Source organism: Struthio camelus, chromosome 21 (genome assembly GCF_040807025.1).
Source record: "Struthio camelus isolate bStrCam1 chromosome 21, bStrCam1.hap1, whole genome shotgun sequence".
NCBI classification, from domain to species: domain Eukaryota; kingdom Metazoa; phylum Chordata; class Aves; order Struthioniformes; family Struthionidae; genus Struthio; species Struthio camelus.
The window spans coordinates 12,498,417-12,523,276 of NC_090962.1; the positions used below are offsets into that span (position 1 = coordinate 12,498,417).

A 24,860-nucleotide genomic window follows, 5' to 3' on the forward strand; every position below is an offset into this window, starting at 1 on the left:
AGTGCTATAGACCCCCCCACTCCCAATTCAGACCCAGTTGGCCTGGCACCCCGGGCTTCAGCCCCCCCACTGTGCCAAGGCACTTTCCTGCAAATGGAAATCCTCAAGGTTTAGCAACCCTGCACCGTCCACGGGGTGGGGATAAGTGGTGGATGCACGCACTGTCAGAGTGTGAGTGACTTCACATCCTCTGACTTAGATGTTTTTCCCAACTTCGAGTTGAATTCATAGGTCAAACATATGCAAGTTCCCCAAGTACCCACAGCCTCTTGTTCCCTTCAACATTCCCATTCTCGGTGACATCTGTTAGGAGATTTTCTGGAGCACATCTGTCCGATGACTCAGGAACCCCTTTAATTCAGTATGCTAAGTGATTCAAGAGACTTGTCTCTTGTGTATCTCTTGAATCTGCACTTTTGAACCTCTGATCCACAAATCCCTACTTATGCAGGATCCAACGAAAGTAACTCATCAACCTGGAGCCTGTTATCAGTACAGTTAAATTGCTTTAGAAGGAGCTACATTGCCACAGGAAAAACTTTCAGACTCTGCAAACCAAAGCAGGTTGAAAACCACCGACCGGAGGATTTGGGATTCTGGGGCACATATCTAAGATGATTCAGAGGCTCTGCACTTCTAGAGCTTAAATGTTAATAAGAAACTATTGACTTTAGTTGGGATGAACACTGCTATATTGATGTGAGAAGGAAGTACTGAAGTCAATATTTGCCAGGTGGGATAATAAATCTTGATTTATGATCAATGCAAAATTCAGTGGATGTGTTGCTATATACAGTCCATCGGGTAAACCAAGCCACTGCATTTCCTTTATTTCAATTAACTGCAAGTAATTTGCTGAGATATTCAGGGTAATGTGTAACTGAGATGTTCTGAGGACCATCCCCAGCCTACGGCGAAACAATCTGACACCTCTAAGCGATGTGGAACATTTTTAGCCTTTGCTGGAGGCAAAACCGAAACTTAGACGGTGTGACCCCAATTCTTCCCCAGATTGCTGGGACTGTTTCTGCTGGGTCCCTGCCTCACAGCCGTGCAGCCAGGGGCTGGAGTTAGAAGCAAGGAGGCCACCCTAGCATGCCGGGGAGGTTGGATGCGATGGGGCCGCCGTGCTACAGCTCCTCCTTGCCTTCGCAACTCAGGCAAAAGGCAGCTGATGTAAGCATGGAAAATTTACCCTGTTGTCTCTAACCACAAAGTGGCTTCAGCAGATGGGAGCACGGAGGTTGCATTTCTCCATGTGCATTAGGCAGCTTTATCATCCAGTCTTCCGCACACCTACACTAGAAAGAGCCATAAAACTCTGCCTTTCTTCCCTGCCACAAACGTTTCAAGCTTCACTGATTAGGTTTGCATTGTATGTAGCTAGCTATTAAAGCCAAGCATTTACGGTCCTTCCAGTTTTGCAGGATAATTTCAGGAGCAATGGCCTCAAATGAAGTCCTTTGCTGTAGTTGAATAACCTGATTTGTACAAATATTTTAGCAAAAGTCTGGACTATTCTGATTTCTATGTGGCGTTCCCCCCCACCCCAAGAATAATTGCACCAAATCCTCCAAGACAGAGGATAAACACAGTGGTTTCACTTTATTATAACAAAGTGTAGATTTTTCATTGCTGCGTCACCAGGTCTCTCACTCTTTTTACCATCATATTTACGTAGAAATGTACTGGACAGTTGAGGGGATTTTATTGTCTCTTACATTTCCTGTTCTGTTGTTTAAGTAGTCATTTCTGAAAAGAACACTACTTAAAATACAAAGTTTCCCGCTTGCAAGAGAAAAAGAAGCCCAAGAGCCCCAAACAGCCCAACATTGCTGTGTAAAGTTCATTTCCGATGTGTTTCAGGGTAAATAAGGATTTGGATATGGAACTGGATTCAATTACTCATTGCATTTTGGCAAAATGGTGGACTCAAAGCTGGTCTGAGTGCAGGAACCTGCCCCTTGGGTGTTTTCCAAAGCCTAGTCCTGCATCTCACTTCAGTCAGGAGTCACTGCCCTGCTCAAGCACCATCGTCAGCGGGCAGCACAAAGAAATTGCAGAGCAACAGCCAACACTTTGCTCTATGTGCATCTGAGGGACCCCATCAAGCAAAGGACCAGCTCTCCAGGAGATGCTTGGCAAGCTGCTCATATACCTGCTCAACTCGTATAGCTCATATAGCTGCTCAACTTTCCTGTTGCCTCCAGTTTGTGGATGCAGATTGTACTTTAAGCCAATAAAGAGAGGGGTCAGCACAAACTGTAGCATTGGAACCTCCTGGAGATGGATGTGGAGGGGAAACACTGTCCTCATTTAAAACACACCCCATGCAGGGATGTGAGAAGACAGGCTGATGTCCTCCAAACATAGCCGCAAGACCAGTGTCCTGTCAGCTGCCTGACACAGCCAAAGATAGAAGAAACTGTTCCTTACTGATACTACTTATTGGGGAATTTATGCAAGGAAAAGTTAGATGCCTTGGGTAAGATCCAGTGCAGAACCTGGGTTTCTGGACTTCTCAACTAGCACAAACTCATTTGCCTCTGTCTGCCCTTGTCCTAGAAAAGCTTGTAGGCTCTTTCCTAGGACTCTAGTGCCCGGATTTTCTTGATGCCTGAAAGACAGAGGATTTTCTCCAGCAGCATTTTACTTACTGTTAGTAGATCCAATGTCCTAGTCAGGTCTTCTCTGTTCCTTGATTTTCTTCTGCTCCTTCCCACCTGGGGCTTGGCATCTTCAAACAGGCTATGTTTACATAAGCAAGCAAAAGTGGCCAGGGACTGTTGGCCTCAGAGATAAGTAGTACGGCCTTTCTAGAGGCTCCCACATGGCTAAGCTCTCCTCATCTTAAAACAGGGCTGCTGTTCCTTGGGATCAGACCTCCCTTGAACCGTGCCTAGCCACTACCTGGCAGGGTGCAAGCTGGCTGGGCAAAAATCATGCCAGCAAGAGCATAACAGGATGGGTGGTGCCAGGAGAGAGCTGCATCTGCTCCCCACAGCCTCCTTGGAAAACTATCACACAAGAGGGACGTGTGGATGTCACTTAACTCAAGCGTAGCAACATCAGTAAAACCTGATGCAGGACTAGGTCTTAATCTGCAATGTGATGAATGTCTTCAACTCCACCAGAAACCATGGGTGGTCAAAGGTGTTTGGAAATGCCGTTAGCTAGCACATGTAGGACAGCAGATGAAATGAAGAGCCAGGTGCTGGCCAGAGCTGGCAATCTCTTCCCTTCAGATCACCTGCACCTTGCAGGAGAACCACAGCCAGTGCCCCCTCCCCAGCTGGTTTTGTGGCGTCTGGAGGGCTCTCTACAACTCAGGGCGTCCCTAGCTTTCTGAGCAACACTTCTGCAAGTCCTCTCCTGGCCATCACCAACCTGGAAGACCCTTTGTGATTCCCAAGAGCCACGTTCCCTCCTTCCCTGCTCAGATGAGCGTGGCTTCCCCCTCCAGCTCCTGCAAGGGGGGATGAGATCTTGGTGAACCTGAATGCCAGGAGGTATAATAAGCACTGAAGAGGAGTCGATCACGGTGTTATGTATCCATCCAGCCTGCAATCTCGTTTTCTCCCCCGGGCAGGGTGAGTAGGGCAAAGGTTGCAGTAGCTGGCTGTCACTCCGGCGTTGGCTCACTGCACATGCACTGCCGTTTATGACCAGTTGTCCGGCACCTGGATCAAGATTCGTTTCAACAGCGCTACACATGAGCTGTTTGGTTTGGACTGCACCCGAGCGAGCGGAGAAACCCGTCGTGATATATTTCAAACCCCGGAGCCTGGAACCATGATACAATCCCCTTTGAAGATAGTACAAGCCAGGGGACAATTTATTCACAGCCCTATGTAAAGGGCTACTCTTGGCTAGTGCAAAAGTTGGCTCTCTTCCCATCAGTATGGTTTGAAAGCATTCATCCCGCTCAGGGATGCTCTTAAATTCCCACATGGGCAATGCTCACAAATCCACTGTTTGCACCCGCGCTCCTTTTCCCAGGGAAACTTTCACAATCAGTTCAGAGGCAACATCCAAAAGCAGAGGCCTTAATTTTTGAGCCGCTCTGCATTTTTCCAATGCCATATTTGACAATAAACTCAGAGGAGTGAATTTTCCAGCTTGATTTTCATGGACGGCATGGCAGATTTGTTTGGACTGAACATCTGAGTCCGTGGTTTCTGAAAACTCATGCAAATAAATGCCCGTCCCCGAGCATGCGTGCTGAAGTGTTCTGCGACCTGCTCAGAGCTAAAGGCTTCCTGTTGCAACTGGAAAAAAAAAATCTTTACAAATCATGATTTTCTTGTGACCATCATCTTGTATTTAGCACATCTCTGTCAGCCAGGTGAAGACGGGTTACAGCAAACACTGCTTGCTTTCCGTTTATAATGCGCTGGACACAGTTCTTTTGTCAGAGCAATTTTCATCTCTGCAAAGCTGCTTCTGTTTGTGAACCGCACTCCTATACAGCACCTTCTCTGAGCAGTCATCAGAGCCGCTCAGAAATGTTTGGATAGTTTGAAATAAATTTCATCAGAAAAACCACAAGTTTCTATAAAGGAGTACAATTGTCCTGTGTTTTCTGGTTTGGAGGCTCTCAGAACAGCTTCTCCTTTCTCCAGGACAGGATTAATACATGTACTGTTGCTAAGTGTCCGATATTTATGTTCCATTAAGTTCAAAACAGAATTTATTTCTATTCAGCGTCAACCCCTGCATGCTCAGATTCACTCGTGAGTTTTGCCTCAGTCTCTCTCGCAGCTCTTCTCCCCATCACACGGCCAAGACCACTGTCCAGATTGCAGGCTACCCCACTTTCAGTCCTGTTTGGTAAGCCCCGGGGGGCATCCGAAAGGCAAAAAGAAACTGTAAAGCAACTCCCGCAGCCTCTGTGACTTATAGATGGTCAGACCCAGGAATCAAGCAATAGTGCTACCTGCCTGCACTTCTTTAATGTAGGTTTATTTACATCATTTAAATCCAGAGCCTGTGCATACCTTTGCAAGCTCTGCCCTTTCCCATCCGGGCCACAGATTCAGTCTTGGGGTTGCAAACCATCTTCCTGTTGTCACTGCTGGGACCTTTTCCTCCTCTGTAATATGGTCATGGTAATTGCTACGCACTTTTGAACGCAGAAGCACCTGGGCAGGCCATGAAACACTTCTCGGTTGCATTGTATTCATCTCCCGATCTGCTGAAATACTGACACATCAAAGTGAGTTTTCTGATCTAGCGGGGTTTTGATGTTCATTAAAGTAGCACGGGTGCCACAATTAGCAGCGCTGCCCCGCGTGCCCGGCGGACCCGAGCACGCACTAAGCTCCAAGCCACGCTGGAGGTGACAAGGACTCGTCAGCCCATGGCTGCCGTCCCGAGAGGGCAGCAAAGGAAATGCCCTGCTGCAGCACCCACTCTGCGCCAATGCATGAGGCCGGAAAACCTGATGCCTCCTTAAATGCTTTGCAGGATCTGGGCCTTTCTCTCTCCCAGATAAGCTACGCTTTGAGGCCGTCAGTGCAGCAACACGGCATTTTCTGAATAAGGGGCCAAAAGCACCTAATTTGCAGGAAGGACCTAACTTGCAGGTAATGATGGAGCAGTGTTACGTGGGCATCATTCAAAAGGCCAAGGGACCCCTTCCCCTGGTGAGTGGCTGTTTCCAAACTCTGTCCATTCACACTCATCATCTCCTCCACCGCAGGGTTTATAAAATAAACACCCTTCCCGCTCCACTGTGCTGTTATCATCTCCGCAGACAGCTCACACTCCACTTCCCTTCGGGGTGACTCACTCCGGATGTGCCTCTATCTTCCCTCTGCCTTCCCTCTGCCAGCCCTGGCATGGTGCTCCTGCCTGCCGCCCTGCGGACACCCCAGCCCCGTGCATGCGAACCCCAGCCCCATGCATGCGAACCCACACTGTGACTGCTCTGAAAGGCCCCTATGTCTGCCCTCACAGGGATATTTCCCTTCCCACTATGTGAGTCAGGATGGGCCCCTCCTCTACCTATTGCACTGGAGGTGGTGGCTTGAACCTGCTGCGGCAGACGTGCTCTGCATCTCCTCACCCTGCCCAGAAGTTCAAGGCAGACCTGCTGCAGGCAGAAGGAAATGCAGAAGGTGGATGACAAAAGGGAGGAGAGCAGACCCAGGGAGGAAGCAGAGACTAAAAATCTCCAGGGATGCTGGAGGCGAGGGGCTGGCAAGCTCTGCTGCTGCTGTCCGGAAAGGTGAGGAGCATGGTAACTGGAGAATCTACCTCTCCAAACATCTCCCTCAGCTACCTGTCCTGCCCTGAACGCAGGGCCAGTGTAATGAGTCTGGAGCCAGGCGCAGGAGGGGGTCATGGGACAGGAGAGGCTCTCGCATGACCCAAGCCATGCAAAGGCAAGGGATCTTCTCGCCTTGGTAAATCAAACCATGGCGTTTTTGCATGGACCAGGTCTTCCAACTCATGTCAGACACCTGCGCACCATCCCTGCCCCTGCAGGGCGCCCTGAGCCTGCCTGCAGCACCATCAACCTTGGCGCCGGGAGCACCTTGGCCAAGGATGCTCCTCACGCTTCAGGAGCCCACCAGCCAGGGTGCGGCCTAAGATAGCACCTTGCCCCGCTCCGGGACCCCTGCAGAAGCCCGGTGCTGTGCCCACCCCCCAGGCTCCTGTTGAACTCTCTGGCTTTTCTCTTTGTGTAGGAATAACACCCAAAAATATGATATTCCCAGGCATCCACGTGGCTCTGGCTAGCCAGCCGTGGGCCTCTAACCTCTCCTTCCCTTTAGCCTCTCAATTAGATCTTGCCTTCCTGATGACTTCACTCAACACTCGGCACGATTAGAAGCCCGAGGAAGGCCACAGCTTTGTCTTGAACGATGAGCCAGATTAATCAGCTCCAATTGCACTGAATTACCTAGCTGGGGCTCCCAGCAACAGCCTTCAATTCACCAGCAAACCAGCCAGCATCCCCGTTTCAACCAGGATAATCAGCAAGAACATGAAGCCAGATGAATGACTAGGCGAGGGTGGGCTGCAGCCTGTCAGGAGCTGGAATATAAGTCAAAGCACTTTGAAATTAAATCCTCGCTTTGACAGGGAACTAATGTAGAGATTTTAAAGTAGGTGTAATACACTTAGACAGGCATGTGTGCAGCCCAGTGCAAGTTGCTGCGCTTTGAATAAGTGGGTCCCAGCAACAGTGCAAGCAGGGAACTGGAGTTGAGAAGACAAAGAGAATTTTGAATAGCTCCAAACCAGCTCAGCAAGATTTTAGAGATGGTAGCAAGAAGTTTTCGTAATGGACCTAACTAATAACATTGTTAGGGAGGAGATTTGGTGCGCGGTCGTTGGCTGCTCGGGATCTTGGGTTTCACGCCAAGCAGCCATCCCCTGTCATGGGGGCAGTTGCTCCCTGTTTTCAATTAAGTTGTTTGCACCTGCATGGACCATGGGGATGGATGGAGACACGGTGGATTAGGAGGAGGAGGGAAACAGGAATCCCCACTGCATCTCTGGCCCCCGGGGGTGGGAAAACCAGGCTGCTGGTAGCTCCTGTCGGGATTCCCACAAGTTGACCTTTCTAGACAAGTTCAGATGAGGACTTAACTCTCAGTACTTGCTCGAGTGTCGTCTCCCACACGCACAGCTCGGAGCCGGCATTGTGGCTGGCTGTTGCACACGAGGACGGTCCTACACAGACACCAAGGGGGTCTAGGGCCCCATCCCAGCTGTTGGCTCCGGCCGCTGTTCCCTGCTGACAGAAACCCCCAAGTCAGACAAGTGCTTCCCACTTCCTCGTTTGCAAGTCTGCAAACGCCAAAGCCAAGAGCTGCCTCTTTGCAGTGGCACTTGGGAAACCCCTTCTAATAGCATTGGGGCAGCCTAACGGGGAACGTGATCTCAGCAAAGTTTAGGCCTCTCCCAGCAATACGAAAAGCCAAGCCATCGCGCTCTGTGCTGAGCGCTCCGTTCTTCCACGGCGACGCGGACATTATCCTAAAAGCTACAAAGACGAAGGAAAAAACCTCTTCCTCTTCTGTTCCTCCCTCGGCCCGGGATGTTCCTCTCGCTCCCTTCACTCCCAGGGAAAAGGCAGACCCCTGACGCCCCGGTCCACGCAGCCGAGGGGTGGGTGGGGGTGGGGGGGGCATCTCCCAACTGAGATTATTCGCCGTCTGCCCCACGGTACAACCAGACGGTCTCGGCCAAGGCACCCGCTCGGTCGCTGCGAGTCCCGCTTGACCGGAGCGAAGCGCCGGGGAACCGGCCACGGGGGAGTTGGGGGGGGGGGGGGGAGCCGGGCGGGACCGGGGAGCGGGGTTGGGGTATTGGGGTGGTGGTGGGTGGGTGGGAAAGGCGGTCGGTGCCCATCGCCGCCGTCCCGCCCCGGGCTTGGGGTGTCCCCGACGGCCGGACCCGCCCAGGTAGCGGCAGGCTGGGGCCGCCCCCGGGGTTGCCCCCGCCCCCGGCCCGCCCCCGGCCCGCCGCTCCATCCCGGGATGGGCCGGCCGAGCTGACAGTCGGGCTCGGCGGCCGCCGCGGGCGCATCCACCGGGCAGCGCCCGCCGCCGCCGCTCCTGCCCGGCGCCCACCTGCGGCGGCGGCTGCCGCCCCCGGCGGGGGCCGCGGGGCGGGCGGGGAGCGGGGCCGCCGCCGCCGGCTGCGCTGCCTCCACCTCCTCCTCCTCCTCCCCCCTCTCCGCCGCCTGCCCTCCAGGATGAGCCCGGAGTATTTCCTGCGCTCCTTGCTGCTCATCATCCTCGCCACCTTCTCGGCCAACGCCAGCAACTGGCTGTGAGTAGCAGCGGGCCGAGGGGGCGCCGCTCGCCCGCCCGCCGCCACTTGTTGCTCCGTCGGGGGAGGCGGAGCAGGTGCCGCCGCCGCCGCCACCGGGGCTGGGATCCCCGGGCAGCATCCTTGCAGCGGCCCCGAGGGGGTGCCCCGCTCCCCCTTAGCCCCCGGCCGCCCCCTCTATCCCTTGCGACGCGGTGTCGCCCGGTGCGGCCAGCGCTGACCGACCCCGACCCCCCCCACCCCCCCTCTGCCGCCCCTGCTCCCGGAGGTCGGGACCCCCCGGGCGAGGTGGGCCGCAAAGGGGATGCCGAGCGTGCCCGGCTGCTCGGGTGCCGGTTATTATAGGGGTCGGTTATAGAATAACTTTGGGGACGCCAAAGGTCCCCGCGCTTTTGTTCGGCAGTTACTAACCCCGGGGCAGCGCCGGAGGTCGGGCCAGCGGGTCAAAAGCGGGGGGCTTGGGGACCGGCGAGGCGCTCGGCGCGGGCCTAGGCGACGGCTTGGCAGGGCCGGAGCACGCCGAGCCGGCGTCGCTCGCCCCTGGGGTTTTTGTCTCCGGGCACTTCCCGACCCCCCGGCTCCCCCGTGTCGCGGCGGAAGGACCACGGGCCGGGCGCAGGCGTTGGGGGGGGGGGGCTGCGGTGGGCTGTCGTACGCCCTGGAGGAGCCCGGTGACATTGGGAACCCGCTGAACAAACATTGTGTAAGGTAAACAGGGGCGGAAGCGGTTCTAGAAAATTCCTGCGCGTTTGCCACGGCGGCGGGACCATCTTCTGGGGACACCTCCGGGGGCGGAGGGGATGGGGTACGGCAGCGCCTTTTCCCCCCCTCTCCCCCCCCCGCAAAGCTTGGAGCCGAAGCTCTCGTTCCTCCGGTTTCATCGCGGCCGGTGGGAGAAGGCTCTTCGCCGGGATGCGCTCCGGGAGCCCCCCGAGCGCTCGTGCCTCGGCCGACACCTGCGTGCAGGTGGCCGCGGTCCCGGAGGCGCGCGCCGGCGGATCAGCCTCCCGTCGCCCCTGTCTCTGCCTCTGGCCGCTTTGCCCCTTGTCGGAGGTGCTTCCTTTTTGAAGGATGCTCCCCATACCCTGGGAAAGAGCCAGGTCAGTGCCGGTCACCTGCTGTCCCGCTGGTGGGAAAAGGTGCTTTCCCGTCAGTAGCTGCCTGGGATGTATTAGCACTTATTCCTCCTGTCCCCCCCCACCCCACCACCACCACCCACCGCCCCGCTTTTTGCCAGATGGGGCGGCTTAGGCGCCGCGAGGCTCTAGGGTGGATCCGAGCAGCTATCAAGGTGGTCTTTAAGCTGTCACGCCGAAGGTACAGCGGGAAGCAGGGGCAGAAAGTCCTGCCGAGGAAGCCCTGCGGGCCGATGGCAGCTCGCTTGGGTCCCCCCCGGCGAGGAGCGGTCCCCGCTTTCCCCCCCTCCCCAGCCCACGGACAGGCCGGGGGGGGGGGGGGGATATGGATTTTAGCAGCCAAGCGGGACAAGCCGCCCCGCGCGGAGGTGGGACCCGAGCCCGCCGCGCTCGGCGCGGGTTTCGGGAAGACCTGAGCGGAGGGGCAGTTCGCCGCAAGGACCGGCAGGGACTGAACCGCGCGCGGCCGGCCGCTCCGGGAGCGAGGGGTGGGAGCGGGGGGCTCGCCTCCGCGGCGGGTTCATTCCTGCCAACAGGGGAGGAAAAGCAGATACGTTTCAGTGCGTTTGAAAGGAAGGCTCGACTTTTTCTTTCCTTTTCTCTTTTTTTTTTGGATGTTACAAATGTATCGTGATAAAAGGATCATCCCCCGCTCAGCGCTTTTTTTATTCTTTGCCTTTAGGATTAGGACAATTCCCATTGTTTATCTTCTCACATCAGAAACAAAGGCTGCCGGAGGCAATAAACGGAGTTAGAAGGATCCCAGGAGCTATCAGATATTCTAGGAATGAGTGTGCCGCGCACGGCGGGGCAACGCCGCGCGCCTCGTGCGCCTGGGCTCCGCTTTCTCGCGGCGCTGCCCGGCTCCCGCCGGCCCGCGCGCCTCATCCGGAGGCCAAATTCAGCGGTCCGTGCCGCGGCGGGCCGCGCGTTTCTCGCGGCCTGCACGTAGGCTTGGGCGCCGGGTGGCAGAGCGCGGTGAAGTTTGCTTTTCCAGAAACCTGCTGGATTAGTGATTAAGCTCGGTGCGCCTTTCGCAAGCTGAGACCTTTTTTCTAAAGCTCCTCTCGACCTGTCCGAACTCGCATTCCCCGAGCGCTTCGGAGAGACGCGGCTTGCAACGCTTGAGCTGAACGCTTTTTTTGCGGCGAAGCCGGCTTTGTGGGGAAGGGCGTCCTCTGAGCCGCCTTATCCCATGTAAAAGGGAGAGGGATGCAGGTATCTCTTGGAGGGATCGCTCTGCTGCAGAGACTTTCCAGAGAGCTGGAAGGGACTCTGCCAAAATTGTCATTAAACAGACCGAGATGCTCTCTATCTGGCTAGGACGTCACCCCCAGGTGTGTTTTCTCGGTTTGGGGAGTTGCCGCTCGGCTTGCTGCCTGCCCTCCAAATTGGCAGAGATGCTCTGTTCCCCTTTCTCGTGAAAGCGGCAGACTTGCTTTTCCTCCTGCCTTTTCAGGCGCGGAGTTGTTACGTTAAGTAGAGGGCCCGCGTTAGCGCGCTTCGGATCCAGCCAGCTTTGCGTGTGCATGTGTTCGGGGAAGGTCCCTCTGGTTTCTGCGCTCTCTCCGCTGGAGACCAGGGCTTGCGTTACGCGTGGCGTTAGCGGAGCCGCCTCCAAAGCGACTTGCGTTTCGGACTCAGTTCAGCGCTTGAAGCTGCGTGTAGAGCAATATGATTGACCTTGCAAGCGCCTTCACCCAGTGGTCCAAAAGCATCCTGGTGCCCAGGATGTCTCGAGAAGGGTGTAAGCTGAGTGATCGGTGCTGCACCCGCACCTCTCCGAAGCAGGCGAGGACAGCAGGGCCCCGGGTTCGGTAGGAGATAAAGGGTGAGCACTGATTCTTTGGTGACCGTAGAAAATGCAAAAAGCGGGGCGTGAACGTAGGCTGTTTTGTTTTGTTTTGTTTTTTAACTGCACTCAGGCTGCTGCGATCCGAGGCCGTTTGGATTATTTTGAAGATCGCAGCCCTGACACTCAAGTCCCGTGCCCAGAAATCATGGCAGATGACAGGGTAGGGGGTCCTTTATGGATGAAGGGCCCTGGTTATCCACCTCACTGAGAACTGTTACGGCCTCTCCCTATTTTCCTGCCGTTACACAGCGAAAACTGGCTACGGAGGAGGCTCTCCGAACAGTCTGAGATGCGGTTCTGCTGCTGCAGAGCAGGATGTGCCACCAGCAGCTCCATCTACCCCTTCTTTACAGGGGTTTAAAACGTCTGTCTGGGCTTGAGATTTGGCTTAAAGAGCCAAGAGCACAGCTGGGTTTTAAAAAGCCTTTAAAAAAAAAAAAAAAAGCGGATTTGACCGTTCTGGGAATGCTTGAAGACCTCGCGAGTGTCCAAACAAGCCTGGCTGAGCAGCTGCTCTCTAATAGTACCCAGTTTCTAGGGCCAGAGAGGAAAGGAGAAAAGGAGTTTGGGTCCCTGCGGTCACCCTTTCGTCTGAACGTCGCAGGTACTTTGCAGACACGGGGCTCAGCTCTCCATGCCCGTCACTGCCAACTTTGCAGAGGGGATGCTGCAAGAGCAGCAGGCTGGCTGGGTATTTCTGGGCACATATTTTGTGCTGGTTTGGGTCTTCGCACAGTGTAGAGGTTTCGGGAGAAGCAGGCCTAGGTCCTTCTCCGCTTGCTTCCCTCCGATCTTTGAACAGATTTGATTTTTTATTTTTTTTTTGTTTAAAGCTGAGTCTCCCCAGCTTTCGTCGCAGCAAGAGCTCGCGTCGCCTCGAGCCCGGCTCGGTTTCATTTTGTGCGAGATTCTTTGCATTGTCTTGGTGACCCTCCCATTTTCCACCCGGCGAGGAACCGGTCCAGCCTTTTCCCCGTGGATGCCGCGCTGCCGCGGCGCTGATTCGGCAGGTGCAGCTAGCTCGAGGGCAGAGGTGCTCTTGCCAAGCCCTGCTCCCCTCCCCGCAGGCTTTTTTTTCGGTATAAGGTACAGCGTCGGGATAGTTTCCCGCTCGTGTCTGCTCCGGCAGCAGGGAGAGTGGGTTGCACAGATTGGATTTGGCGGAGAATGGCCTGGCTTTGAGGGGCCGCCGCGGAGGGGGAAGAGCGGCTGTCTGCTCCCCCGCGGGTGCCTAGAGCTCCTTTGCGCTGCCCCAGGGATCCTGCCGGAGCGGCGAGGGTGTTGCTTAGCCCTCCCTTGCCCTGCACGGTTAATTCAGTCATGGGATGTCGGAGCCCTGCATGCAACAAGTGACTCCCATTCCCAAGAGGGTGCAGGGAGGGAGCGCTAAACCAACAGCTTCTGGCACTGGAAATATTTGTTGTTCTTTTTTTTAAGAAGAAATCCTGCTGCTTTTAAGCCCGGCTAATTTTAGTTCAGCAGTGAAAACCGACTGTCTTTAAGGGTTTCATCCTGCAGAGGCAAGAAACCTTCGCAAATCTTGATGCTGGACTTCTAAGCAGTTTGCCTCGTATCAGAGAGCCGGTCCTCTCTGGCAGGAAGACGTCGTGGCTGCGTTTGCCACGATGTGGGAGTGAGCAGTGCTGCTCGACTCCTGGGTGACGATGGGTATTTTTTGCCATTCTCTAAGGAGGCCTCACATAAACCTGTACGTTTCGTCGCAGACCTTTATTCTGGGGAAGATGGACACCCGTGAGAAATAAAACCACTTTGCACCGCAGGCTGTGCAGGGACAGGATCTGACCAAACGCAAGTGATGGCAAGAAACGAAATTTCGTTCTGTAATGGTTTGCGAATACTTTTTTTTTTTTTTTTCCTCCTGACTCCACGAGTCAGAACTGGCCTTTCGCATTGCAGTGAAAATGTTCATGTTGCTCTGCTCAGAGCCGTTGTGTTCTCGAGTAATTCATCCTCGTGGATGGAGAGAAATGTGTTACAGCAGTTGATCTGGGCTTTCTTAAAATGATGAAACTGCTGAGCAATCCTGGAGGTTAAGCGTTTCCAGGAGGTTCTTCCATATTTCCTTACAAATGCAACAGCACCGACTTTTACAATGCTTGGTGATTTTTTTTTTTTTTTTTCCCTTAAAGCTTGAAAGTCTTGTGAATCCACAAAAATCTCAGTTATCCAAGGCTGCTTAAATGACAGGCTCTGGCCTGGATGCAAAGTGCAGGTAACCTTTATTTGCCTCCAGCCTCGGGTTTCTGCCCCTTATTCCTGCAGGTGACCTGCAATTGCATCCTCCAGGCACTGCGGTGGCGGCTGCCATAGGCTGTTGCGGTTTGCAGCCGGGAAGGTGGCATGCAGGATCTGGCTGGCTCAGCAGAACTGGAGCCAGCGTTGTGCTTTCCTGAAATTACTCGGGGAAAAAATTAATTGAATATCTTTGGCCAGTGGAAACCAGCCTAGGGTCTGTTGGAAGCTGGGCAAGATCAAACTAATCCTGCAAAAGGGCTTCTCTCGCCACGTATTTGCAAATTCTGATCGAAACGAAAAACTCATCAGAGTTTTTCCATCCAGGTTGAGCCTGAAGCACTGCGTAAGGGGAGTTCCCGTGGAGTTTAGCCCTGTGGCCTGTGCTTGCCTACTCTCTGTAAGCACAGGCTTAGGAGAAATCTCGTTAGCTGAAAACCAGTCATTGCTGCTGAGCTCCAGCCCGGGAGTAGCTTCTACTGGCTTATAAAGAAAGAAGCGGTAAAGAATGTCTTTCCTACACATCCAAAGTAGGTTTCCAAAGTGGATGCTGCTCTTATGGTCTGTTCGACTTGCCTCCTGGTCTTCCCCAGATATTGTTGTGCACGGCAGTGCTGCCTCCTGGGAGACTGATATGGCAACTGCTAACTGGAGGTGGGAATTTGGATGTGAAAAACACAATTTCAGGGAGGAGGTGAAAGCTCAGTAACTATCAGAGGAAGGCCAAGTTGCTTCTGTCCCAGAGGAGAAACCAGGCAGGCACCTCAGATGATGACTTCAGAAATCACGGTTTTCATTTGCAAGCAGTGGAAGGGAAGAACATCTAATCCCAAGAGGGGGATGTCTAGTCCTCAACAGGGAGACATTCTGCTGCAGAGCCACCAACCAGATAAGGGCAACCTTGCAGGTATTGCATGGTTTCCAGGATATCCCTGGGGCTCCCTGCCAGGAATGTGCCTGGGTTGTCAGGCTCACCAGCCCTGAGACCTCTCTGGAAGGGGAAAGCCGTGAGGAAAAGATGGTCCTCTTCTCTATAGCTGCAGGACGGCTCTTTGGGTGCCTAGGTAGGACCGCTCTCTTCTTGAGTGCATCTATCCATGCATTTCCACACACTTTTGCTTTTGCCCCATCCTAAAGGAGCGTTGCCTGCTTCCTCAGAGGAAGCCACTCTGCATAGGGCAGTCTCAATCTGTGTACAACCCTAAGTTATGATCCATATGGCCAGCAATAAGAGGTGTCCCTCTAGCCTCTCCCTTCCTGCTGCTGTCCTTCCTCTGGAAGCAGTCTTCTGCCAGGAACTCCCCCAGGGCTGGGGAGACACCAAAGAGGCATCGCTGATCCAAGCTGACTTGGTTACTCCATGAGCAGGGAGGATGCTTGCAGAGGCAGCATGTCAGACGAGGGCAGAGCAAGATCGGGGAGCATAAGCTGAAGCATCTTTACAACTCAAAGCCTCTAGGTTGAGACTTTGAGATTGGACATCTCTTCCCTAGAGAGCAGGTTTGTCTTTTCTGGGTCATTTTTTTGGTCGCCGCAACAACCCTTTTGTGGCCTTAGCCAGGCAAGCACCCCAGGCAGGTTGGGTGTTCACTGAACAGCACAAGCTGAGGTTGAACTTCTGAGCTCATCTAGCTTTTTAACATCTCTGATAGGGGATTACAATGATACCACTTGCCCCGGTCTAGCTGTTACCCATCTGCAGGAAAATGCTCCCAAAATGAGACAACGTGAGGAGTTCTCACACTTGCAACTCATTCATTTAAAAAAACCCAGACATTTCTGCTCGCTCCAAGACATCTGCTGCATCTTCCCTGGCCCTCCTCTATTGAGAATTTGTCAAAGACTCAAATTTCCACAGCTTCCCACAGCAGGGAATCCCCCCCCCTCCCTTTCTTGCTCTATCTGCCAACTTCCATGGCTCTTCTGATGCCTTGCTGTCATTCCATCAAGTATTCTTCTTCCTGAAATTATCATCCTTTTCTTTATTTTTTTAAGCAGTTGTTTTTTCTTCTTCCTTTTCAAACCTCCTTGGCTTTGAGGTTTCCTTATTTGCCATCTTGCAGGGAGGATCAACTGCAGATGCCTAAATTATGGGGCTTCAACCTTGATCTATATGTGGCGGGTGGAAAAGAAGGAAGGGCTTTCTGTCAATTTTGTGTTAAATCAGTGACTTTTAATAAAAGGGAGCCTGTTCTGTGAGTGACTTGTCTGAATGTAAAGGCAGGAGAAAAGAAAGATAAATGTGATGATGAAGCAAGAAGGCGAGACTTGAATGAGTGACTTGGGCAGCAGCTCATCCCTTGTAACATTCTTTGAAGAAAATATGCTATTATTTGGGGGTTGTTGGCAAGCAGGGCAGCTTTGAGGCTGCCTGTGAGATTTGGGCCCTAATCTAGAGCTCTGCTACAAAGAAGTCAAGATGTGATATTAGCAGGATGGAGACTTGATATGAGAGCTCACATAGGGCAGAAACAGTTTGGTTTGCTCCTGTTGGGCCAGCCTTGCTGTGCATATGAACAGACACAGAAAGGATTTGCCCCTAGTTTCTGCTACCTCAATCCAGGAAAATGAAGTTTGGAGCAACGTCTTTGTTTAGGACCAGGCGAAGTGCTGGATCTGGGTTACCATGGTGACTGTGGGATGTTGCAGATGGTTTTGGTGCCTCTCCTAGGCTCCACAGCCCCAGAAAAAAAATCTCATGAGGATGCAGGGTGGGAGCACCTTCGGGTGCTGGTGAGGAAAGAGCATGTTTCCCAGCCTTTCTCTCGCCCTCCGCCTGCCACAGCAGGGGAAAAGGCGGCGAGATGTTCCTGCCCTGTGCTGATCATGGAGTGGAGAGATGCTGCATGAAAGCCTCACAGCTGCCCTGCAGCTTGGCCAAGGTCTTTCCACCCATCCTTGGCTTGACCTCTGGATCCCCCCTGGACCAGGATGGGAGCCCACCGAGAAGCAACATGTTGGGAAAGCAAGGATGATACTCGCGGGATGTAGGAGACGGGTGGTAGGCGGGGAGTCTAATGGGCCATGGCATTTTTGGCGCGCAGTTGTGCCCACCCTCAAGGAGGGGTAGACGTGCATAGGCTGAGGCGAGATGACGGCATACGGAGGACCTGATGTGGGGGAGAGAGGCCAGAGCAGCGTTCTGGATAGCTTCACCCAGTTTGCCTGCCTCACAAAACAAATTACCAGACCTGTTCTTGGAGAGCTGTTTCCATCTTTGAAGCATCTTTAGCCTTTGTTTTATCATCCCAAACAGCATTAAGCACTTGTTGGGGAGGCGTCTTATCAGGCACATCTGCTTGGAAAGGCTTGAAAGGCCCTTGTCAGGCTTCTCTTCTTGCATGCTTTGAATTTATAGCTCCTCATTGCCTGGAGAATCCCACCGAGCTGGGAAATATAATAGAAAAGAAGATGCCCCCATCCCAAGCAGAGCTGATGCTAACACGGCCGTTTCACCTACAGCATGGCTTTCTCCTGCCAGGATGCCCACAGTCAGATCGTGCGCTGACTCATAGTCCTGACCGGCCATGCTGCTTTGCAGGAGCCAGTTCCCTGATGTGATAAATACTGTGTTAGCTGTGTGGAGGAAAAAGCAGAATCAGTGCAAGGGGTCAGTACTGGAGGCAGAATCCGGTTTTCTTGGCTCCCCGGCTCAAAACTGATCTCTCAGCCCATGGTCTCTGGGGATGAATCTCATCACCGTGCTGTGTGACACCTTCCCTGTGCACAAATTGAATGACAGCTGGATTTGGGAAAGGGCAGGGCTGTCACGGTCACTCTGGGTTTGCTCAGCCTCGAACATCCTGGAAGCTCCCGGGGTGGTTCGCTGCCTCCACCTTGGGTGCAATAGCAACTGTCACGCCCCGCGCCCAGCCTTTCACTGCTACCGAGGATTGTGGCGCAGGGCTGGGGGCACTCATCACATGGTTGTCAGGTTGGAATTTGGGGCTAGCAGAAAGGTGACAGCCTGGGTTTGGCCTCAGCAGGGTTTCCGAGTCGGCCATGCGCACCAGGGAGCTCCTCCACAAACAAACCATGCCCTTAGAGGAGCAGAAAGCCTTGGGCAAAGATGCTTAGCTGGTATAAAGGCTAGAAAAAAGCTTGGCTCTGCAAACACGGCAGCCGGCCACTTCCCGCTGTCCAAGAAGCATTGCATCAAGTGACCTCCACGCACGAGGAAAGCTGAATGCTTTCGACGGTTAGCCATGCAGACTCCCCACGGACTCTGCAAGCCTTTCTCACCGTCTCCCACGGCCCCCAGTTGTAAGCATGAAACCAAGCTGGTGAATAATTCTGCTGATGTATGGAAGAGAAAATCCTGCTCTCTCCTCCTGGGGCAGACTGGCACGGCTAATGGGAGGAAGAGGCTGTGACAACTGGATTTTGTGGCTGAAGTCAGCAGATCTGACTCCTGGGACACATGAGAACAGGCAGCAAACAGGAGCCACTTTTGCACAGTCACTTCTCGGAGGCGAGCAGTGCTTCAAAGCAAAAATCCTTAGCAGGATGTCGTAACTTGGAGGAGGAGAAAAAACAAGCAAACAAAAAAAACCCACAAGCTCTATAGGGCTGGGAAACACAGAGTCAAGGATTGAGGTTCCCAAAAAGCCTTTGCCTGGCACTCGTGCCTCTCCGCGCGGACAAGGGAACTACATGAGCCGAACTACCTGGCGCTGGCGAGTCCCGAGGACCTTAAAGCTCGATGCAGTCACCAGGTGCAAGCGTGAGTTTTAGCTATCCGAGGCAGGGGACCTCCCTGCTCAAAGGCAGGACAGGGTTCTGCCAACAGCGGTGTCACTGGAAGCGGGTGACGGTGGCCACAGGAAGGAGGGAGTCTCAGTTGGGCGCACGCCGGTGCAGGCACTGGTGCTGGTAGATGTGGAGTATCTGGGCTTATCCCGTGGCCTGAACAAATTGTGTGGGTCTGTCTTTAAATCCCTCTTGTGTTAAGAGGCTGGGGCAGGAAACTCGGCTTGGGGAAAGGGCGAGCGCACATCCATGTGGCGTTGGGTCGGGCTTCAGAGACGTGCGGGCTTGGCCCAGCTGGGGACTGGGAGCAGGCTCTCCTCAGACTAAGCGGGGGAAGCTGGGGCATGACCCTCCGGATGCTCTGGCCAAGACCCTGGGATCGACCCTCATGCCCATGTGTTCAGAGGGGGACTGGGAGATGCCTGAGAGGTTGCAGGGTGCTTGCCCCGAAAGGGACATCTCTCCCATCCCTGTAACACTGGCGCTCAAATCAGCTCTGTACGTCCTTCCACCAAGGATGGAGCCACCTCCGTTCAGGGACAGCATTTTCCAGTTCGGCAAATACCTGGCGGCCGCGCTTGCGAGAGGGGCCGGTGGAGGAGGTGCGTGGCACAGGAGGTTTTGCCCACGGCAGGCTCCTGACTCCGTCCTCCCCACTTCAAGCCCTGCTCACATCCCAAGCGATGGGAAACCTGGCAGCTCCTGGAGGCCATCCTCATGCGATGGGGGCCAGGGGAGCTAAAAGCAGGCTCCGGGAGGGAAGTGGTTTTGAGGGAGAAGTTTGTTGGTGATGAGCACACAGCCGCGCTGCGGGAGCAGTGTGGCAGCTGGAGCTGGCAGCCGAGCGTTTGTCCTGCTTGTTTTGGCTGACTTCGGAGACCTCTGGCTTTTCCTAGTAGCACTTGGATGTGCCGGTACTCAGGAGACCTGACCTGGCACATTCAGACACTGCTGAAAATATCCCCCTTGCAGGCAATAGAGGCAAAGGGGAGCCGGCAGCTGGGCTCCCGGAGAGACGGGGGAGTGGGCTGCGGAGGGATGGTTGTTCTGCTCAGGCTCGCTCTCTACCAGCCAAAAACACACCCACAGAGCCATTGCAGTGACGCATTCAAGGTGGCCCAGGTGGGGAGCAGAGGTTGGGTCTCCTCAGTTTGTGCCACACTGGGCATCCAGCCAAACATGGGTCCGTGCTCCGCAAACCCGTTGCCTCCTAACCAGTTGCGCTGGCTGTCGTGGCAGGTACCTGGCGAAGCTGTCTTCAGTGGGGAGCATCTCCGAGGAGGAGACCTGCGAGAAACTGAAGGGCTTGATCCAGCGCCAGGTGCAGATGTGCAAGAGGAACCTGGAGGTGATGGACTCAGTACGGCGCGGCGCCCAGCTGGCCATCGAAGAGTGCCAATACCAATTCCGCAACCGCCGCTGGAACTGCTCCACGCTGGACACTCTGCCTGTTTTTGGGAAGGTCGTGACACAAGGTGAGCCAGCCAGCCATGCGTCGGAGAGGTGTTGGGCAGTGGGGAGCAATAACAGCGGGTTTTATTTGACTGACCCCCAACGTCGACTCTGGGGCTGGTGGTGAATGGTTGGGCCGAGCGGCCTTCACTCAGCACTTTAGTGGGGCTCTTGTGGCTGCGTTGGGTGCAGCATGTGCAGGCTCTTGCCATTCCTCGGCCACTGGGTGCTTTCTCTGCTGAGCCTCTTTCATGCCCCAGGGGTGCACATCGCATGCAAGCACCAAGGTGGGACCAGCACAAGGTGCCCAGCCTGGACTTTTTACAAGGACATGCCAAGTTCGAGTGGGACCCTAAAGACATGAGTCTCTCCACGGCCTGATCTCCATCCCAAGGAGCTTCCCCTCGCCAGGCTGCAGCTGCAACAAGACACGGGATTTATTCAGTCTCTTCTCCGGGCAGTGCAGAAACCGTAAGCGCTGCCGGACCGTGAGCGCTGCTAGTGAACAGAGCCGGCAGCGTGCAAGACCTTGGGAGGACAGCCCTCTGCCGCCCGATCCGAGTAAAAACACACCAGCCCTCCAAGGACAGCATCTCCTGCTGCCGCCAAGCCTTCAGGAAGGATTTACGGCCAGGACAGCCCCCCAGCCCCTTCGAGCTCAGCCACACACAGGCGTTCGGCGCACCAGAGGCGCAGGGCCGTGACCAACCCGAGCGAGGGGGGGCAGCAAAGCGGGGCAAGCGGAGCAAGGAGCCAGGGACACGCTGGGGACGTGAGCACGAGGAGAGCTCTACCAAGCCTTGGGGTGAAGAGCCGGAGGGGAAAGCCCCTCTCCTCAACCCCTGGAGACCTCCAAAACATCCCTTGCCTCCCCTCAGGTATTGTTTCCAGCTCTGATGGGCTTTCTCCCTTCCCATCCCAGGACACATAAGTCCAAACTTTCCCCGGCTCCTTATTTGACTTTCCTCCCCTCAACACAGGGGTGAAGATCTCTTCTTGCGAAGGTTCAGGACTGGAAATACCAGAAATACCAGAAACTAAAAGTCGTCTCTTTTTAGGCAGCCACAGCACAAACCGACCAACACGATCCTACTATTAACCTCGATTAACTTGGAGGCGGTTCAGTCCCCATGCTGGCTAGGTCCTCCCCAGCCGCTGCCGCCTGGGCCAGACTGCAGCTTGGCCACCGAAGTCTGCACTGCGACCACCAAAGTAGCTGCCCTCGGTCCGACCGGCGAGCAAGGGGCAACGTCTGCTCACTAGCTATCCCCCGCCAAACATGAAACGGCCCTAGCATGAGACTACCCCAAATGCCGGCCTCCTCACTCAAAGACAGAGGAGCTGTGTCCTCAGCCACCCTCGGTGGCCAGCAGGGATTTGGGTGTTGCAAGAGCTGACGACCGTGATCCCTGGCCACGCCGCCCTGCGGTGCTTGCATGCAGAGGTCTCCCCTGGTGGCCTTCGTCTCTCGGATGAGCTTGTTTAAACCGTGCAGTTGTCATGCAGGTAGACACAAGCAGGAGTTGGGCAGTGGCCACACTCTGGGGACTGGTGTGGTTTTGCAAGGCATTTTTGGAACAGAGAGGGGGTATTGCAAGCTAGTTTTGGAGGTGCCAGGAGCTATGGCACGCTGCATGAGAGGATGACAAGTATCTGCAGCTGCAGGGTATGTTCCTGGATATGGAAAGCAGCCAAGGAAGCAGGACTGTTTTGGCTGGAGGGGGGATTTCATGGACAATTCAGAGGTGCCCTGCAAGCACCAGGCAAGGCAGTTTCTCCTTAAAAGCTTGGGAGAGCTCTCCCCGTATATCAGTGCAGCTTCTGCATGCCTCTCATTGCCAGGTTATGCCCATCACGTTCACGTTTTAACCCTGCAGGACAGTTCCCAGCTCCTTCCCAGCTCTCACTGCTGCAGGGTGATCTTCCAGCATCTCTGCTGAGCCTGGTCCAGGCTTGGCACTCGGTGAATGGAGCATGCCTGAGAGCAGGGAGGAAGGTTTTCCTGCAAGGATTTGGGACAAAAAAGGCTCTCATCCCCATGTTTGGGGTGAGAGAAAGAGAATGGCTTGACTTGCTAGTTCTGTGTTGCCTGTTTTGCTGCAAACTAGTTTTTGTGCTAGCTTCTCAAGGGGGTTTATGTGCAACACCAATGTTGGGACAGAAGGGGAGCAGAGGCATGGCATGTGCAGGGTATCAGTAACAGCCCGCCAAGGGCCTTCATCCACCTGGGTGCGCATCCTCCAGAAAGCCCTCTCGTGCTTCGGACCTCCTGCCAGGTTTCCCAGCACCATTTGTGTCGTTGCAGGGACGCGGGAGGCAGCGTTCGTCTATGCCATCTCTTCGGCAGGGGTGGCCTTCGCTGTGACCCGAGCCTGCAGCAGTGGCGAGCTGGACAAGTGTGGATGTGACCGCACGGTGCAGGGGGGCAGCCCACAGGGTGAGTGTGCAAAGATAGGGGATGCACGGGGATGCCGAATGGCCGTGCACGGAAACACCCATCCCTTCCATTCTTGCCACCCACTAGAGCAAGGAGAAAAGAATAAAAAAGCCTCCTGTTAGTCCACAGAGGTCCCGTCAAAGGGCATGTAGGAGCTTTGCCAATGTGGCAGATGTGTTGCCCCACATTGCCTCTGGTTGTCACCCCGGGGACACTCACATGGCATTTCCGCAGGCTCTGGTATCTCTTTTCTTTCCTAACCCCTTCCCCAGCAACTGAATGCACGTGCTGCTCCCTTGGCCAGGGACACGCTCCAGCGGCTAGTGTGGGCAGCTGGGTAGCAAGACAGAAGTGGGAGCAGGCCAGCTCTGCTCTAGCAAGAGCAGGGCCAGAGAGGAAGAGGAAGGCAGGCTGGTTTCATGTGCCTCATCCATGCCCTCTGCCTTAGGCTTCCAGTGGTCGGGCTGCTCCGATAACATCGCCTATGGCGTGGCCTTCTCACAGTCCTTCGTCGACGTCCGGGAGAGGAGCAAAGGGGCTTCTTCCAACAGAGCGTTAATGAACCTCCACAACAACGAGGCAGGAAGGAAGGTAATAGCGATGGGATCTGCTTTGGGGTCTGCAGCCACCAGTTGAGTCCTTTGGTCTTCCGTTAATGCCATCGGCTCCCATGCGTTGGCATCGGTTGCTGCACGTCTACTCCAGATCTCCTATGTCGCGTCCTTTTCACTCTCCGGCCTCGCTGGAGGACTGTGTCCGTCCTGAGCTGACCGTCCTGTCTCGTTTCTTGTGTGTGCTCCTCCAGGCGATCCTGAACAACATGCGGGTGGAGTGCAAGTGCCACGGTGTGTCAGGCTCATGCGAGTTCAAGACGTGCTGGAAAGCCATGCCCCCCTTCCGCAAAGTGGGCAACGTGCTGAAGGAGAAATTCGACGGCGCCACAGAGGTCGAGCAGAGCGAGATCGGCTCTACCAAGGTGCTGGTGCCGAAAAACTCCCAGTTCAAACCGCACACAGACGAGGACCTCGTCTACCTGGACTCCAGTCCCGACTTCTGTGACCATGACCTCAAGAACGGGGTGCTGGGCACCAGCGGCCGGCAGTGCAACAAGACCTCCAAGGCCATTGATGGCTGCGAGCTCATGTGCTGCGGCAGGGGCTTTCATACGGACGAGGTGGAGGTGGTGGAAAGGTGCAGCTGCAAGTTTCACTGGTGCTGCTCCGTCAAGTGCAAACCCTGCCATCGGGTGGTGGAAATCCATACGTGCCGGTGATGCCTGGAGGGGAGCACTCGTCCGTCCCCCCTCTCTAACTGACCCTGCTTCTCCCTTGCCCCGTGGCCAGGACTGGAGGAAGTGACCCAGACGCTGCAGGGAGAGGGCAGCTCTTTTCAGAGACAGAGCCCCAGAGGAAAACAGATTTTAAAGAAAAAAAAAAATATTTAAAGTTTCAAAAAAGCGATCGTTGGGTTTTTTTTTTTTTTTCCATCCTGTTTGCTTGCTTTATTTATTGCTGAAGCCAGAGCCCCACGGTGTCCTCCAGTGCCGGCAGGGACGTGTCTGCTCTCACTGGCTGGCTGGGGACCTGCATGATGCCTGCTCTCGTCACATGAGTTCCTGCTGACTCCAGAGCATTGCAAACAGCAGATGCTTAAATCGAACTGAGCATTAGGTATCTTTTATCGCGGTTATTTCTATTTGTCTGAGGCCTGCGCTGAGCATCCCAGAGCCCTGCTTGACTCAGCTGAGCCACAAGAGGTGATGGGGTAGAGCTGAAGCGCGCAGCCGGGGACATTGCAGAAGACAGGGGGCGGTGGCAACAGGGTGGCACTGTCCCCTGAGCATTAAGCTCAGTGTGGGGACATGTTGACCTCAGGGAGGTGAGTCATCTGCCCCAACGTGCAGTCCGTCCCCCTCACTAGAGTCAGCAGTGTATGAAGGGGACATGGGGCATGCTCGCATCTCCTTGGCGTGAACGCTCAAAGGCCTCCTGGGTCTTGGCCGAAATTTGGAGCCTCTCCAGCGGCCACTGTGATTTATAGGAGTTTCTCAGCGGCTGCCGGGGGCTGTCCTGCAGCCCAGAATAGCTGGAGGACGCAATGTTCCTGCCGTGCTCCCGTTCCCCTTGCAAACCCTGCTTGTTTCTCCAGCATCCAGCTGAGCTGGGGACTGTGAAGATGGGCTACCTGTGAT

The 24,860-nt window shown here is 54.7% G+C and overlaps 1 protein-coding gene across 1 annotated transcript; it reads left to right on the forward strand.

The window, feature by feature from the left end:
• The first annotated feature begins 8,521 nt into the window (after positions 1-8,521).
• Positions 8,522-24,328, forward strand: WNT4 (Wnt family member 4). Its single transcript, XM_068915826.1, has 5 exons — positions 8,522-8,787; positions 20,020-20,255; positions 22,538-22,669; positions 23,118-23,260; positions 23,475-24,328. Exons 1-5 carry the CDS (start codon positions 8,711-8,713, stop codon positions 23,940-23,942), a joined length of 1,056 nt encoding a protein of 351 aa, XP_068771927.1. The 5' UTR covers positions 8,522-8,710; the 3' UTR covers positions 23,943-24,328.
• The last annotated feature ends 532 nt before the right edge of the window (positions 24,329-24,860 follow it).

Excerpts from the sequence above, each read along its gene's own strand:
- WNT4 (XM_068915826.1), top strand. The coding sequence starts at position 8,711 with ATGAGCCCGGAGTATTTCCTGCGCTCCTTGCTGCTCATCATCCTCGCC. Across the intron at positions 22,670-23,117 it reads GCAGGGGGGCAGCCCACAGG|GCTTCCAGTGGTCGGGCTGC; the intron begins GTGAGTGTGCAA and ends CCTCTGCCTTAG. Across the intron at positions 23,261-23,474 it reads ACAACGAGGCAGGAAGGAAG|GCGATCCTGAACAACATGCG; the intron begins GTAATAGCGATG and ends GTGCTCCTCCAG.